The sequence below is a fragment of the Tachyglossus aculeatus genome, chromosome 21, assembly GCF_015852505.1.
Source record: "Tachyglossus aculeatus isolate mTacAcu1 chromosome 21, mTacAcu1.pri, whole genome shotgun sequence".
NCBI classification, from domain to species: domain Eukaryota; kingdom Metazoa; phylum Chordata; class Mammalia; order Monotremata; family Tachyglossidae; genus Tachyglossus; species Tachyglossus aculeatus.
Window position 1 is genome coordinate 3338358 of NC_052086.1, and position 15073 is coordinate 3353430.

The window sequence follows — 15073 nt, forward strand, 5'->3', positions numbered from 1 at the left end:
GACTACAGGGCACTCCTTCCTGGTCTCTGACCTGCGTGAGGGCACTGGAAAGGTCAAGGATGCCGAGGGGTATCCTGAAGAGGAGGAACCCATTGTCCCCTCCAGATTTGACCCCGGGGGGTGAGCCACAGAGAGTCAAATCTAGGAGGGCCGGGGGTGAACCTAATCCCCCCATCTCTTCCTTGTCCCAAGAGTGCATTCCCGGGACGAGGGGGACCCCAGGGGTTATCCCCACATATTGTGTTCGGGACCCCAGACTGAGGATGTGGGGGCTCTGGGAAGGACATCAGTCCCATCCTGGGGAAGACTCCAGCCCAGACCCAAACCTCCAACCCTGGCCTGTGACCCACCCTCTGCTGGGGGGGTGGATCACGGGGGAACACCCCGCCTTGAGTTGGCACCCCACCTTCTGCAAACCGGACATCGACCTCCCGCCACCCCTTGTCTCCGACCCCGGATCCATCCGCCGCCAGCAGCGGCTCCCGCGGCGACAGACAGCAGCGAGTCCGTGAGGGGTAACTTTGCCACTGAAAGCACCAATAAATTAACATAAATAGAAAACGCAAATAAATAGCGACCCAAACAGGATCATACAGTATGGCGCCTCTGAGCTGCGGGCCGGCAGACGCCTCCCTCACGAAGCCCGCCTGCTAAGAGGTGCGGCGTCTCCAGTGACCTTCCCTGGTCGGGGGTGGGTCTTAAACAGAAACCGACGGGCCGTGCGACCTGAGGGTCTCCTCGGTCTTTCCGCGTGCCTGAGCCTCTAAAACACCCTCTCGCCCCAGATTCTGGAGCCTCTCTGATGTGGGTCCCTCGAGCAGTGGGAGGGGGACACGAGAATCAGGCCCGAGGCACATGGTGCTTCGGTGTATCATCTGGGAAGGTGGAAGGGAGGAGGGGTGAAAGATGGGACCGATGTTGGGGGATGGAAGCGGACGGGTGGCTGAGGGGAAGCGGGAGTTGAATTGGCCCCCTCAGCGATGGGAGCCCACTTTTCTCCCTGCCTGGGTTTCCCACCCCAAGGAGGAAGAATCCAGCAGAGGGTGGGCATCCCATTCCGCCAGCCAAGCGCTCCCGGGGCCGTCACAAAGGGCTCCTCCGGCCCTCCGCTCCTCAATCCCAGCACCCGCGTCGGTCTACAGGCCCTGGACGACCTTGGCGATGACCTCCTTGTACTTCCCCAGGAGCTGGCACCCAAGTTTGCGCTTCTCAAACTGGTCCTTCTCCCGGCTGTAGCTGCCGTAGGTCACGTCCACGTGGAAGACTTGGAAGCGGTTGCAGAGCTGACAGGTGAGGTTGTTGAGGAGTCCGCGGAGGATGGCCAAGGTGACCGTCAGGTTGCCACGCAGGCTCAAGGCACCGGGGTTGAGGCGGGCCTGGTCCAGGGAGACGTTGCCCAGTGAGGCGTTGAGGTACACGACGATGCGGTATAGCTCAATGAACCGCTCCTTCCTCTGGCGGGCCGGGTGGAAGGGCGGGAAGTCCGTCACGTTGGGAGCACACAGCTTGTCGTGTTTGCTCTGGAAGGGCTCGCCCTGCGTCGTGTACTGGAGGGGGAGAGAGGAGGGTGAGGTGGGGAGTCAGCGCACAGTACCCAGGGGAAGGCATTGGTCTGCCCTCCCCCAGTCTCCCACATTCATTCATTTGTATTTATTGAGTGCTTACTCTGTGCAGAACATTGTACTATGCTGGGCAGTTCTCTCATCCCCACACAGCTGCTCTCCCCCCCACCCCTCCCACACACAAACTCTCACACACACATACTCAAACACACATACACTCAAGCTCGCACACATACCCTGAAACTCATACGCACACTCAAACTCTCTCACACACATAAACTCAAACACACGTACTCACTCTCACACAAACTCAAACACACACACACTCAAGCTCTCACACATACCCTCAAACTCACACACAAACTCTCGAACACCCACATACTCATACTCGCACACACGCAAACTCTTTCACACTCACAGACTCAAACTCACACACTCAAACTCAAACATACACTAAAACTCTCACGCACACATATTCATTCATTCATTCAATTGTATTTATTGAGCGCTTACTGTGTGCAGAACATGTTCAAACTCATACATTCAATTCATTCAATCGTATTTATTGAGCGCTTACTGTGTGCAGAGCACAGTACTAATCAATCAATCAATCAATCAATCAATCGTATTTATTGAGCGTTTACTGTGTGCAGAGCACTGTACTAAGCGCTTGGGAAGTACAAGATGGCAACATATAGAGACAGTCCCTACCCAACAGTGGGCTCACAGTCTAAAGCACTTGGGAAGTACAAGTTGGCAACATATAGAGACGGTCCATACCCAACAGTGGGCTCACAGTCTAGAAGGGGAAGACAGACAACAAAACAAAACAGATTAACAAAATAAAATAAATAGAATATGTACAAGTAAAATAAATAGAGTAATAAATGCGTACAAACATATATACATATATACAGGTGCTGTGGGGAGGGGAAGGAAGGGGAATATACAGGCGGGGGGAATGGGGAGGAAGGGGAGAGGAAGGAGGGGGCTCAGTCTGGGAAGGCCTCCTGGAGGAGGTGAGCTCTCAGTAGGGCTTTGAAGGGACTGGGTATTTAAGCAAACACACTCAAATTCTCATACATACACTCAAGCTCTCGCACTTTCTCAAATCCTTTCCCACAATCAAACTCTCTCAAACACACATACCCTCAAATTCTCACACATACACTCAAACTCACACATACACACAGACTCTCTCCCACATACACACAAACTCACACACATACACTCAAACTTGCACACTCAAACTCTCTTACACACACACACAGACACACAGAGCCTCTCACACCTATTTCTTTCTCTGTGCACCTTTCACTCCCAGCCCCTCTCCCTGGCCTTCACCCCAGGACTCCTTTACCTCTGGTCTGGGATGGCTCAGGGCATCCAAACCACGTTCTGGAGGAGTTGGAGGGAGGAGGGACTTGACCCCAGGGTAGGAGGGGGAGGACTCGCCCATCAGAGTCTCACCTGAGCCCAGACAGGTGATTCCCTCAAAGGATGGGGCTTTAGTTTCCTCATCTGTAAAATGGGGATAAGATTCCCGCTCTCCCCTCCCTCTTAGAGTGCTAGCCCTGTGCGTCCGATGTGACGATCATGTACCACTCGGTGCAGAGTGAGAGCTTTGTGCACACCATAGCAGTAGAGTTGATGATGAATGGAGAAGGGCAGGACTGAGCTGGGGGCAAAATGGGGGGATCAATTCTGTCTGGCCGGAGCGCCAGGGGAGAGGAGAGGTGGCTTCCGCGCTCTCCTGGCACAGCGGTGGCTCCCCAGAGGTTGTAGGTGAATGTGTTTGCATGTAGGTGTGTGTGTGTGCCCTGACGGCAACCATGCACCAACGTGCAAACCACGTCTGAGTCCCATCCTGATCCTGTGCCACGGCCACCTCCGGTGGCTTGTCTGCAGCTGTGCTGGGCAGCGCAGGGCATGGCCAGCTTTGAAGCGAGGGAGAGTCATTGTCGGATATGAGGATGGAGGGAGTTCCTGGCCAGAGGCGGGACGCGGGTGAGTGGTCGGTGGAGAGAAAGACGAGATGGAGATCCCGTGAGAAGGTGGGCATTAGAGGAGTGAAGTGTGTGGGCTGGGGTGGAGGAGAGAGTAGTGAGGTGAAGTAGGTGGGGGCAAGGTGATGGTGAGGCATTTCTGTCTCATGAGGAGGTAGATGGGCAACCACTGGAATCTCTGCAGTCAAGTGAGACAGCAAACCCCAGATATGCCGGGGATTGGGTTTGATTTGATTATCCTGTTTCTGTCCCTATGTCCAGCACCGCGCTTTGCACAGAGTAGGCAGCATGGCCTAGTAGAAAGAGCATGGGCCTGGGGTTTAGAGGACCAGGATTCTTATCCCAGTTCTGCCACCTCCCAGCTGAGGGGCCTTAGGCCAATCACTTCGCTTCTCCAGGTCTCAGTTTCCTCATCTGTAAAATGGGGATTCCCTTCTGTACTCCCTCCTTTTCCACCAAGAGCCCCGTAAGGGATGGGAACTGTCTGACCTGATGATCTCGTATCTTTCCAAGCATTCAGGTAAGAGCTTGGCACATAGTAATAATAATAATAATAATAATGATAATAATGGTATTTGTTAAGCCCTTACTATGTGCCAAGTCTGTTCTAGTGCTGATCAGGTTGGACGCAGTCCCCACCCCACATGGGGCTCACAATCTTAATCCCCATTTCCCAGATCAAGGAACTGAGTCCCGAAAAAGTGAAGCAACTTGGCCAAGGTCACACAGCAGATAAGTCGCAGAGCTGGGATTAGAACCCACATCCTCTGGCTCCCAAGCCCATGCTCTTGCCCCTAGGCCATTAACAAATCCCCCGGCTATTATTCTTCCCGCTAAGCGCTGTATAAGCAGCAGGGCCGGCCGATCCGGAGGAGGGTCAGCAGACACTTACGTAGAGGACGAAGAGGCCCTGGGCACTGCTGTTGAGTTGGTTGAGCTGACTTCTGATCTGGTGGGTCACATTGTTCTGGCATAGATGCCTGTTGGCACACATGGAGTTGCCCGAGGTCACGGGCAGGGGGGTGCAGGACCCCGGCTTCCATTGCAGAACCAGCAGCAACGGCACAACTCCTGGAAAGGGGAAGACAAGGTCAGAGGGGATCGGGATCATGGACAGAGTGAGGAGAGGGGATGGGGAAAGTTGCTCTTTCTTATCAATCAATTACTGGCATTTATTGAACCCTTATCGTCTACAAGCTCCTGTGAGCAGGGAACACGTCTATCAACCCTGTGTCTCATCCTCTCCCAAATGCTTAGTACAATGTTCTGAACACAGTAAGCGCTCAGTAAATACGACTGTATGAATACAGTGCTATGCACACAGTAAGCGCTCAATAAATGTGATTGATTGACTGCTCTGCATACAGTAACCGCTCAATAAATACCAGTCAATAGTATTTACTGAGAGCTTACTGTGTGCAGAACACTGTGATAGGCGCTTGGGAAAGGACAATAGAACAATGAACAGACACATTCCTAGCCTACAACAGGCTTACAGTTTAGACAATGAGATTACAGTCTAGACGATAATAATAATAACAATAATAATGATGTTTGTTAAGCGCTTACTATGTGTCAGGTACTGTACTAAGCACTGGGGTGGATACAAGCAAATAGGGTTAGACACAGTCTCTGTCCCTCATGGGGCTCACATTCTTAATCCCCATTTTACAGATGAGGTCACGGAGGCACAGAGAAGTGAAGTGACTTGCTCAAGGCCATACAGCAGACAAAAGGCGGAGTCAGGATTAGAACCCATGACCTTCTGACTCCATACGCTCTATCCATTCCACCTTGCTTCTTAGTCTAGACTGAGCTGACAATTTAGACTCAGCGCTGGGGTGAGTACAACATAACAACAAACAGATGACTTCCCTTCCCACAGCGAGCTCCCAGTCTGGACAAGGAGTTTACAGTCTAGACCGACAGATCGATCGCAGAGCAAAGATTAAGGAATTAGGAAAATACAATACGTTAGAGTTGCTAGATGCGATCCCTGTCCACAAGGAACTTACAGTCTACTGGGGGAGACAGACGTGAAAATAAATTACAGACAACGGGAAATAGTAGAGTTTAAGGAGGGGTCCATTAGCACTGTGAGTTCCATCAAAGTACTCAAAGGGTATCCAGCCAAGTTCATCGTCGATGCCGTGAATTGAGGGGCTTAGTCTAGGAAGGCCTCCTGGAGGAGATCTGATTTTAGGGGGGAATCAATCAATCAATGGTATTTACTGAGCGCTTACTGTGTGCGAGGCACTGTAGTAAGCACTTCGGAGAGCGGAGAAGCAGCGAGGCCTAGTGGAAAGAGCCCGGGCCTGGAAATCAGAGGACGTGGTTTCTAATCCCTGCTCTGCCGCATGTCTGCTGTGAGACCTTGGGCAAGTCGCTTCACTTCTCTGGGCCTCAGTTCCCTCACCTGTCAAATAGGGATGAAGACTGTGAGCCCCATGTGGGGCAGGGACTGTGTCTGACCTGACTACCTTGTATCCCCCCAGCTCTTAGAACAGTGCTGGGCCCCTAGCAAGTGCTTAACAAATACCATGGTTATTATTATTATTATTATTATTACTACAAGATAACAGAGACATTCCCTGTCCACAGTGAACCATTCTCTGGGCAGGGAGGGTCCCCATCCCTAGAGCAGATGTCTCTGGGTCAGGGGATCAGGAGGTCAAAGAGGCAGGGAAAGGTGGGGGGCAGGAGGCGGTTCAGCTCTTGCTTCCGTGAGGCTGAGTCCTGTCAACCTGCCAGGGGCTCGCGGCAGCCTGGGCCAAAACGGCCCGCCCCGGCTCCTCTGTTTTGTTTGGGTTTGGCGTAGGGAGGAACCTGGAAGCAGCAGAAATCGCTCCCACCCATGAGCTGGGGGGCGGTCAGCGTCCTGAGACTGAGAGGGGGGACTGAAGGGAGCCTAGAAGGTGAGGGGTCACCGGCGGCCCTCCATTCCTGCCCTCCCAGGGAGCAGGTGAATGAGGTGTGTGGTTAATAATAACAATAACAATCGTGGTATCTGTCAGCCTTTACTATGTGCCGAGTAATGCTCTAAGTGCTGGGATTTGTGCCTTAGTTGTTTCATCTGTAAAATGGAGAGTAAGACTGTGAGCCCCACGTGGGACAACCTGATTACCTTGTATCTATCCCATCTCTTAGAACAGTGCTTGACACATAGTAAGCACTTAACAAATACCATCATCATCAATCGTATTTATTGAGTGCTCACTTTGTGCAGAGCACTGATAATGATAACGATAAATACCATTATCATTATTATAGAATAATCGGGTCAGACACAGTCCCTGTTCCACAGGGGGCTCACACTCCTAATCCCCATTTTACAGACGAGGGAACCGAGGCCCAGAGAGGTGACTTTCCCAAGGTCCAACAGCAGATGTGTGGTGGAGCTGGGATTAGAAGCCACAGCCTCTCACTCCCTGGCCCGGGCTCTTTCCACTAAACCACGCTACTTCTCCAGGGTCAGTCCAGGCCCAGAAGTCTCACACTTCAGACCCGCTGGGTGGGGGAAGGGAGAAGAAGAGACAGCCCCTTCAGGCTCCACTTGAGCCACGAGACTGTTGCTGAAACCAGATGAAAGGGAAAGTTACTAGAGGAATGGAAGAAGGAAAGTGAAAGGTAACTTGGAGGGCACTGGGGCTTGTCTGATGATGCTTGCTCCAATCTCCCCCTCTGAATTGGGGCTCTTTCCTCCAGCCTGCACCCTTTGCTCCTCTAATGCCAACTTTCTCACTACAATAATAATAATAAGGGCATTTATTAAGCGCTTATTATGTGCAAAGCACCATTCTAAGCGCTGGGGAGGTTACAAGGTGATCAGGTTGTCCCACGAGGGGCTCACAGTCTTAATCCCCATTTTACAGATGAGGTAACTGAGGCACAGAGAGGTTAAGTGACTTGCCCAAGGTCACCCCGCTGATAATTGGTGGAGCTGAAATTTGAACCCATGACCTCTGACTCCAAAGCCTGCGCTCTTTCCACTGGGCCACACTACTTCTCTCTTCACTGTACCTCCAGCTCACCTATCTCACCGCTGACCTCTGCCCTGGAACGCCCTCCCTCCTCATATCAGACAGACAAAGACTCTCCCCACCTTCAGAATCTTAATGAAGGCTCAAAATAATAATAATTATAATAATGATATGTGTTAAGCACTTACTATGTGCCAGGCACTGTTCTAAGCGCTGGGACAGAGACAGCTAAGCTGATGGGACACAATCCCTATCCCACATAGGGTTCACAGTTTTAATCCCCATTTACAGATGAGGTAACAGAGCACAGATAAGTGAAGTGACTTGCCCAAGATCACAAAGCAGAAAAGTGGCGGGGCCGGAATTAGAACCCAGGTCCTTCCAGGCCACGCTGCTTCTACATTGCACATCTCCAAGACGCCTTCCCTAAGCCCCCCTTTCCTCTTCTTCCACTCCCTTCTGCACCACCTTGACTAGCTCTTTTTATTCATCCCCACTCCCAGACCCCACAGCACTTATGTCCATATCTTGTCACTTTTTTATTTCTGTCTGTCTCCCCAACTTCTAGACTGTAAACTCATTGTGGGCAGGGAATTTGCCTGTTCTATGGTCCTCTCCCAATCGCTTAGTACAGTGCCCGGCACATAGTAGGCACTCAGTCAATACCATCAACTGACCGATGGATTCCGGCTTCCAGGCCCAGCCAGTCCTCCTTCCTGTTCCCTAGCACAGAACAGCCCAGGATCATCATCATCATCATCAATGGCATTTATTGAGCGTTCATTATGTGCAGAGCACTGTACTAAACTCTCAGGAGAGTACAATATGACAGAGTTGGCACACATGTTCTGTACCCACACCAAGCTCGCAGTCTGTAGGGTCCAGAAGTTCCCCATCCCCAGTGAGATTCCAGATTTTCCAAGAATAATCAAGAGAATGGAACATTCATTAAGCTATTTAGGAAACGTTTGCTTCAAGGGAGAGATGCGAGATTAGATTGTCAGCTCCTTGAGGACAGGAATCATATATTTTATCTCAACTGTACTTTCCCAAGACCTTAGTACAATGCTCTGCACACAGTATGCACTCAATAAATACAAAAGATTGAAACCACCCAGTTCGCTAAAAGACAGGGAGACTGGGAAACTCATCCCCATTCTACAGATGAGGAAACTGAGGCCTGATGTTAAGTGACTTGTCCAAAATCATACTGCCAGGTGTGAAGTGGTCCTGGGGTTAGAAACTGGGTCTCAAGACCTCCCGAGCTCCTTCCACAAGGCCACACTGCCTGAGAATGCCTGGGAGTCAAAAGGTCATGGTTCTAATCCCAGCTCTGCCACTTGACTGCTGTGTGGCCCTGGGCAAATCACTTCACTTCTCTGTGCCTCGATTACCTCAGATGTAAAATGGGGAGTGAGACTGTGAGCCCCACTTAGGACAGGGACTGCGTCCAGCCCAATTAGCTTGCATCCACCCCAGCGTTTAGTACGGTGCATGGCACATAGTAAATGCTTAAGAAAGTACCCCAAAACTAGAGAAGAAGAGAGAAGCAGGGTGGCTCAGTGGAAAGAGCACGGGCTTTGGAGTCAGAGGTCATAGGTTCAAACCCCGGCTCTGCCAATTGTCAGCTGTGTGACTTTGGGCCAGTCACTTAAATTCTCTGGGCCTCAGTGACCTCATCTGTAAAATGGGGATTAAAACTGTGAGCCCCCCGTGGGACAACCTGATCACCTTGTAACCTCCCCAGTGCTTATAACAGTGCTTTGCACATAGTAAGCGCTTAATAAATGCCATTATTATTATTATTAGAGACCCTGGAACATCCTGAGGGGGGACCCCTAGATTGCCACATGGCTTAGTGGATCGAGCCCAGGCCTGGGAGTCAAAGGCCATGGGTTCTAATCCTGACTCCGCCACTTGTCTGCTGCGAGACCTTGGGCGAGTCACTTCACTTCTCCCCCTTCTAGACTGTGGGCCCACTGTTGGGTAGGGACCGTCTCTATATGTTGCCAACCTGTACTTCCCAAGCGCTTAGTACAGTGCTCTGCACACAGTAAGCGCTCAATAAATACAATTGATTGATTGGGCCTCAGCCGCCTCATCTGTAAAATGGGGGTCGAGATCCTGAGCCCCACGTGGGACCGTACTTTGCTTATATCCAACCCCAAAAGCCTGCACACCATAAGTGCTTAACAAATACCATAATTATAATTATTATGAGGGGGGGGCGGGCACCCTAATTCTTGTGGGAGCTGGAGGGCAGAGCCAGGCTTGTGCCAGGGAAAGAAAGAGGCTGGGGGCACCTGCTCCTGATCCACTGGCTTCCTCCCACCCCCCAATACCCGGAGGCTCCTCCTTGGCTGGACAGCCGCATTCCTGGGTCCTCGCCCGGGGTCAGCCCAACCCTGACCGTTTCAGGGGCGCCTCGACCCCGCCGTCTGGAGCAAGAAATCCCCAAAAGGGGGGGATCACCCCCACCAGGCCACCCCCAGCCTCTTCCACACGCACAGCCCTGGGATACTGGGGAGACAGAGGGAGGGATGTGGGGGTCACTCACCTGCCCTCGGAGCTGCAAAAGAACTCAGTGCACGAAGCCGGTCTCCCACCCACAAACCCTTCACCCCCATTTCCAAGAGGGGGGCCTCCCTCTTGCAACCCAGGGAGTCAGGCACCCCAGGATGGGGAGGCTCAGGATCCCCCCTCTTTTCTGGGGGAGACCCCCACTCCTTCCAGCTCCCCCCAACCGAGGGGGATAGAGAGGGGACGGGTCCCATCAGGGAAGGTGGAGGGGGTCTCCCCTACCCCCCATCTCCCAGGGAGCTCAAACAGCTTTGGGAAAGAGTCGGAGCCGTTTGCAACTCTCCGGATGTTGGGAAAAAAAAAAAAAGGACGATGCCAGGGAGTCTCCATAATCCAGAGCAAAAAAAAAAAAAAAAATCCTCCCCGTTCCTTCCCTTTCCCACCCAAATTATTCCCAAAGCTCATCCAGATGGAGCATTCAAAGGAGGGCGCTTCCTCCCTCCCTGCCCACCCCCTCCCCACCTAATGAAGAGCTGCGGAAGCCAAAGACGGTCAAGAAACTCGAGTAATTTCTTTTTTGCTCGCTCGCTTCCTTTTTTTTTTTTTTTTCTCTTTTTACCTGCTGCCAGGACCTTCATTATTGGCTGGACTTCGGGAGCGAGTTTTTGGAGACTTTATGTTGACAAAGAAGTTTCAGAGTTCCATGCTCAAACTGGGGGATTTGACTGATTTATATACCGGAGCCTATGTTGTAAGAGAGAAAAAAAAAGGGCTATATTTAGACATCTCACGAAGCCATTCAACAGAGTATCCTGTCCAGGAAGTAGTAGTTTCGAGGTTCATCATTACATGGAAATTGTGAATGGAGAGTGAGAGTAGTGTAAGGGGGGGGGGGGGGGGGAGGGCCAGACACCCTTTTTTTTCTTCTTCTAAGAATTCCTTTTTTTCTTCATTTGAACGAAATGAGGTGTTTTTTCTAGGGTGGCTTCCTGAATCGTTGGAAGAGGAAAAAAAAAAAGACCCTAACCGCCTTCCTCCCCCCCCCCCCCCACCCCCCTCCAACTCCCCATCTCATTTCATCCCCGGCTAGACGTGTCAGAATGAAAAAATAAGAACTTCAAAGTGCCTTTTGACTCACCTATTCTTTCCCCTAAAATATACTGCCGCTGCTTTGAAAGGAGGATATTGGGGAAAGTGATTGCACAATTAGAGAAAAGGATTTGATCATACGGAAACATGAGGCCTCGCCCTCTCCAGAGCCCTGGTTCCGTTGCTGGAAGCTCCTTCCCATTTGGCCAGAAATAAAATTCACTTTACGGGGAGGCGCAGCCGGGAGCAGTTGTTTGAGGACAAGCTGGTGAAGGGGTTTTGGTTTTCGGATGCGTGTTTGGTATTTCCCATCCACGCGGGACTCGCTCTAGGCTTCAAGTGTTGCAGCTCTGACCTCTGTCGGGTGAAGCCGTCAAAATTTTCCTAGCAGAATTCAAAAAGTCGGCCTTAAAATCACCTGGATCCGATTTTTTTTTAGAGGGGGGAGGGAGAGGGTCCAGTCGGGGCTCACCAGGCCTTCCCTGTGCCTCAGTTTCCCCAAAGGGTGAGCGGGGATGATGGGGGAGAGAGAGGTCATGCCCGCTGTCCATCAGAAGCAGAGAGCCCCATGGCCTAGTGGAGAGAGCCTCGTCCTGGGAGACAGAAGGACCCAAGTTCTAATTCCGGCTCCACCACTTGTCTGCTGTGTGAACTTGGGCAAGTTACTTCACCTCTCTGGGCCTCGGTGACTTCATCTGCAAAATGGGGATTAAGAATGTGAGCCTCCAGTGGGACGGGGACTGTGTCCAACCTGATTAGCTTGTATCTACCCCAATGCTTAGAACAGTGCTTGGCATAGAGTGAGCGCTTAACAAAAACCATCACTTTTATTATTATCAGAACCAGTCGGGGGGAGGGAAAAGTGCTTTGAGATCCCCGGGAGGCAGGGGCACGCAAAGGCTGCTGGGAGGATAGCGTGGGCCAAGGAGGCGAACCAGTTGGAGGACCGGGTCGGATTTCTTCCATCCAGTGTGATTCCATCTGTTTTTGCTGAGGGACTGGGGCAGAGAGAGAGGAGGAGGAGGAGGAGGAGGAGGAAAAAGAGTAGAAGGAAAAGGCTGGCCCATTTCCCCGCTGCTTTCAACACACACACGTACACACCCCAACACATACACCCACGCAAGCACACGGGCTCACACGCACTGGCACACAGAGCATCCACTCATATACACATGTCCCTCATTCATGCCTGCTTATGCGCACGCACACACACACACACACACACACACACACACACACAGAGTCATCAGCGTGACATCAGACACATCGACACACCTGCCACACACATGCAAATGTACGTGCTTGGGCGGTCACCTGTACACGCAAACACACACCTGCCACATACCTGCATAGGCACTAGTACCCAAACCCTGTCATATACAGGAGAAGCCGCGTGGCTCAGTGGTAAGAGCCTGGGCTTTGGAGTCAGAGGTCGTGGGTTCAAATACCCATGACCGGCAATTATCAGCTGTGTGACTTTGGGCAAGTCACTTCACTTCTCTGGGCCTCAGTTCCTTCATCTGGAAAATGGGGATGAAGACTGTGAGCCCCACGAGGGACAACGTGATCACCCCGTAACCTTCTCAGTGCTTAGGACAGTGCTTTGCACATAGTAAGCGCTTAATAAATGCCATCATTATTATTATTATTATTATATACACCTTCCACACACATGTGCAGGAAGCACGTGTATTCCACACCCACGCTGGAATACACACTTGCCACATACATGCCCAGGCAGTAAAATAATAATAACGGTAATAATAATAATGATAATTGTGGGATTTGTTAAGCGCTTACTTTGTGCCAGGCACTGTACTAAGCGCTGGAGTGGATACAAGCAAATGGGTTTGGACAAAGTCACTCCCTGGTCCATGTAGGGATCACATTCTCCATCCCCATTTTCCAGATGAGGTAACTGAGGCCAAGAGAAGTGAAATCACTTGCCCAAGATCACACAGAAGACAAGTGGCGGAGCCGGGATTAGAACCTATGGCCTTCTGAGTCCCACGCCCATGCTCTACCCAATACAGACACACACCATCTAGCCATAATAATTGTGGTACTTGTTAAGTACTTACTCTGTGCCAGGCACTGTACTAAGCGCTGGGGTAGATTCAGGGTAATAGGGTTGGACCCAATCCCTATCCCCCACAGAAGGCTCACAATCTTCAACCTCATTTTACATATAAGGGGACTGAGGCCCAGAGAAGTGAAGTGACTTGCCCAGAATTCCACAGCAGAGCAGTGGCAGAACCAGGATTAGAATCCAGGTCCTTCTGACTGAGAGGCCTGTGCTCTATCCACTCGACCACCCCGCTCTCCACTCACATATCCAGGTACCCACCCCCACCCCCATGCGGACATATACCCCTGGCACACACACGCAGCCAGGGACACCAGAGCCCACGTACACGCATCACCCAGATGCACGCAGACACTTGCACGTACGCACGCACGTAAAAACCCATGTCCCAGTGAAGATGTTTTTCCCGGCTTGGCTCCTTGGTGGTCTCCCCCTTCCTGGCCTCCTCCCCTTCTGTCACTTTGGCAGGTAGCTCTTCACACTCCCCGATACCATCCTCCCCCAGATGCCCCCTCCTCCTGCCCCAACCTGCTCTGACCCATTCTGGGTCCTGGTCTGGTCCGGCCAAGACCTGTGCTCCTGACACGCACACACGTGGCCTTCCAGGCCGGCGATTTTCAGGGCTCTGAGGGGAGCCCCTCCCCAGCCCCCTCCCCACCATCCCCTCACCCCCCAACATCACACCCCGCCAGGGCAGGATCTGATAAAACCTGGAGCAGAAGGCCAGCTGGTCTGAAGTGGAGTTTCTGCATGGCAGGTTGGGCCAGATAAATACATCTGGGCCGACACCACGCCCCCTTCTAACCCCTAACCCTCCTCTGCTCCCCTCCTTACCCCACCCACTTCTGCTTTTCTCTCGAAGAGCAGAGAGACTCTGGATCCCCATTTTCTTACTTCTTAGACAGTTAATAGAGCTCCTCGAGGGTAGGGCTGTATCTTGAGTGTATCTAGGGAAGCAATGTGGCGTAGTAGATAGAGCACAGGCCTTTGAGTCAGAAGGACCTGGGTTCTGATCCTACCTCTGCCACATGTCTGCTGTGTGACCTTGGCTAAGTTACTTCACTTCTCTGGACCTCAGTTCCCTCATCAGCAAATTGGGGATTAAGACAGTCTGCTGTGTGGCCTTGGGTAAGTTACTTCACTTCTCTGGACCTCAATTCCCTCATCAACAAACTGGGGATTAAGATTGGGTCTGCTGTGTGACCTTGGGTAAGTCACGTCACTTCTCTGGACCTCAGTTCCTTCATCTGAAAAATGGGGATTAAGACTGAGTCTGCTGCGTGGCCTTGGGTAAGTCACTTCACTTCTCTGGACCTCAGTTCCCTCATCTGTAAAATGGGGATTAAGACTCTGAGCCCCCCATGGGACAACCTGATCACCTTGTATCTACCCCAGGGTTTAGAGGAGCGCTTGGCACATAGTAAGCACTTAACCAGTAACATTATTATTTTTATTATTATTATTGAGGTTGGGTTGTAATTCCCAAGCCCTTGATATTGTTATTTTTTAATGGTATTTGTTAAGCATTTACTATGTGTCAAGCACTGTTCTAAGCACTGAAGTAGATACAAGTCAATCAGGTCCTGTTCAACAAGGAGTTCACAGCCTAAGTAGAAGGGAGAACAGGTATCGCAACCTCATTTCACAGGTGAGAAAACTGAGGCATAGTTGAGTGACTTGCCCAGGGTCACACAGCTGGCAAGTGCTTAGTACGGTGCTGTGCGTCCAGTGAGCTCTCAATTAATACAACTGAATGACAGACAAGTGGCTGAACTGGATTAGAACACAGATCCCCTGATTTTCAGACCCGGTGTCTATCCACTAGGCCAC

The 15073-nt window shown here is 51.5% G+C and overlaps 1 protein-coding gene across 1 annotated transcript; it reads right to left on the reverse strand.

The window, feature by feature from the left end:
* Positions 1-1136: 1136 nt before the first annotated feature.
* On the reverse strand, positions 1137-10706 carry LIF (LIF interleukin 6 family cytokine). Its single transcript, XM_038763885.1, has 3 exons — positions 10688-10706; positions 4461-4639; positions 1137-1547 (listed from the first exon to the last, which is right to left on the reverse strand). Exons 1-3 carry the CDS (start codon positions 10704-10706, stop codon positions 1137-1139), a joined length of 609 nt encoding a protein of 202 aa, XP_038619813.1.
* Between the last annotated feature and the right edge of the window lie 4367 nt (positions 10707-15073).

Excerpts from the sequence above, each read along its gene's own strand:
- LIF (XM_038763885.1), bottom strand. Across the intron at positions 1,548-4,460 it reads AGGGCCTCTTCGTCCTCTAC|TACACGACGCAGGGCGAGCC; the intron begins GTAAGTGTCTGC and ends CTCCCCCTCCAG.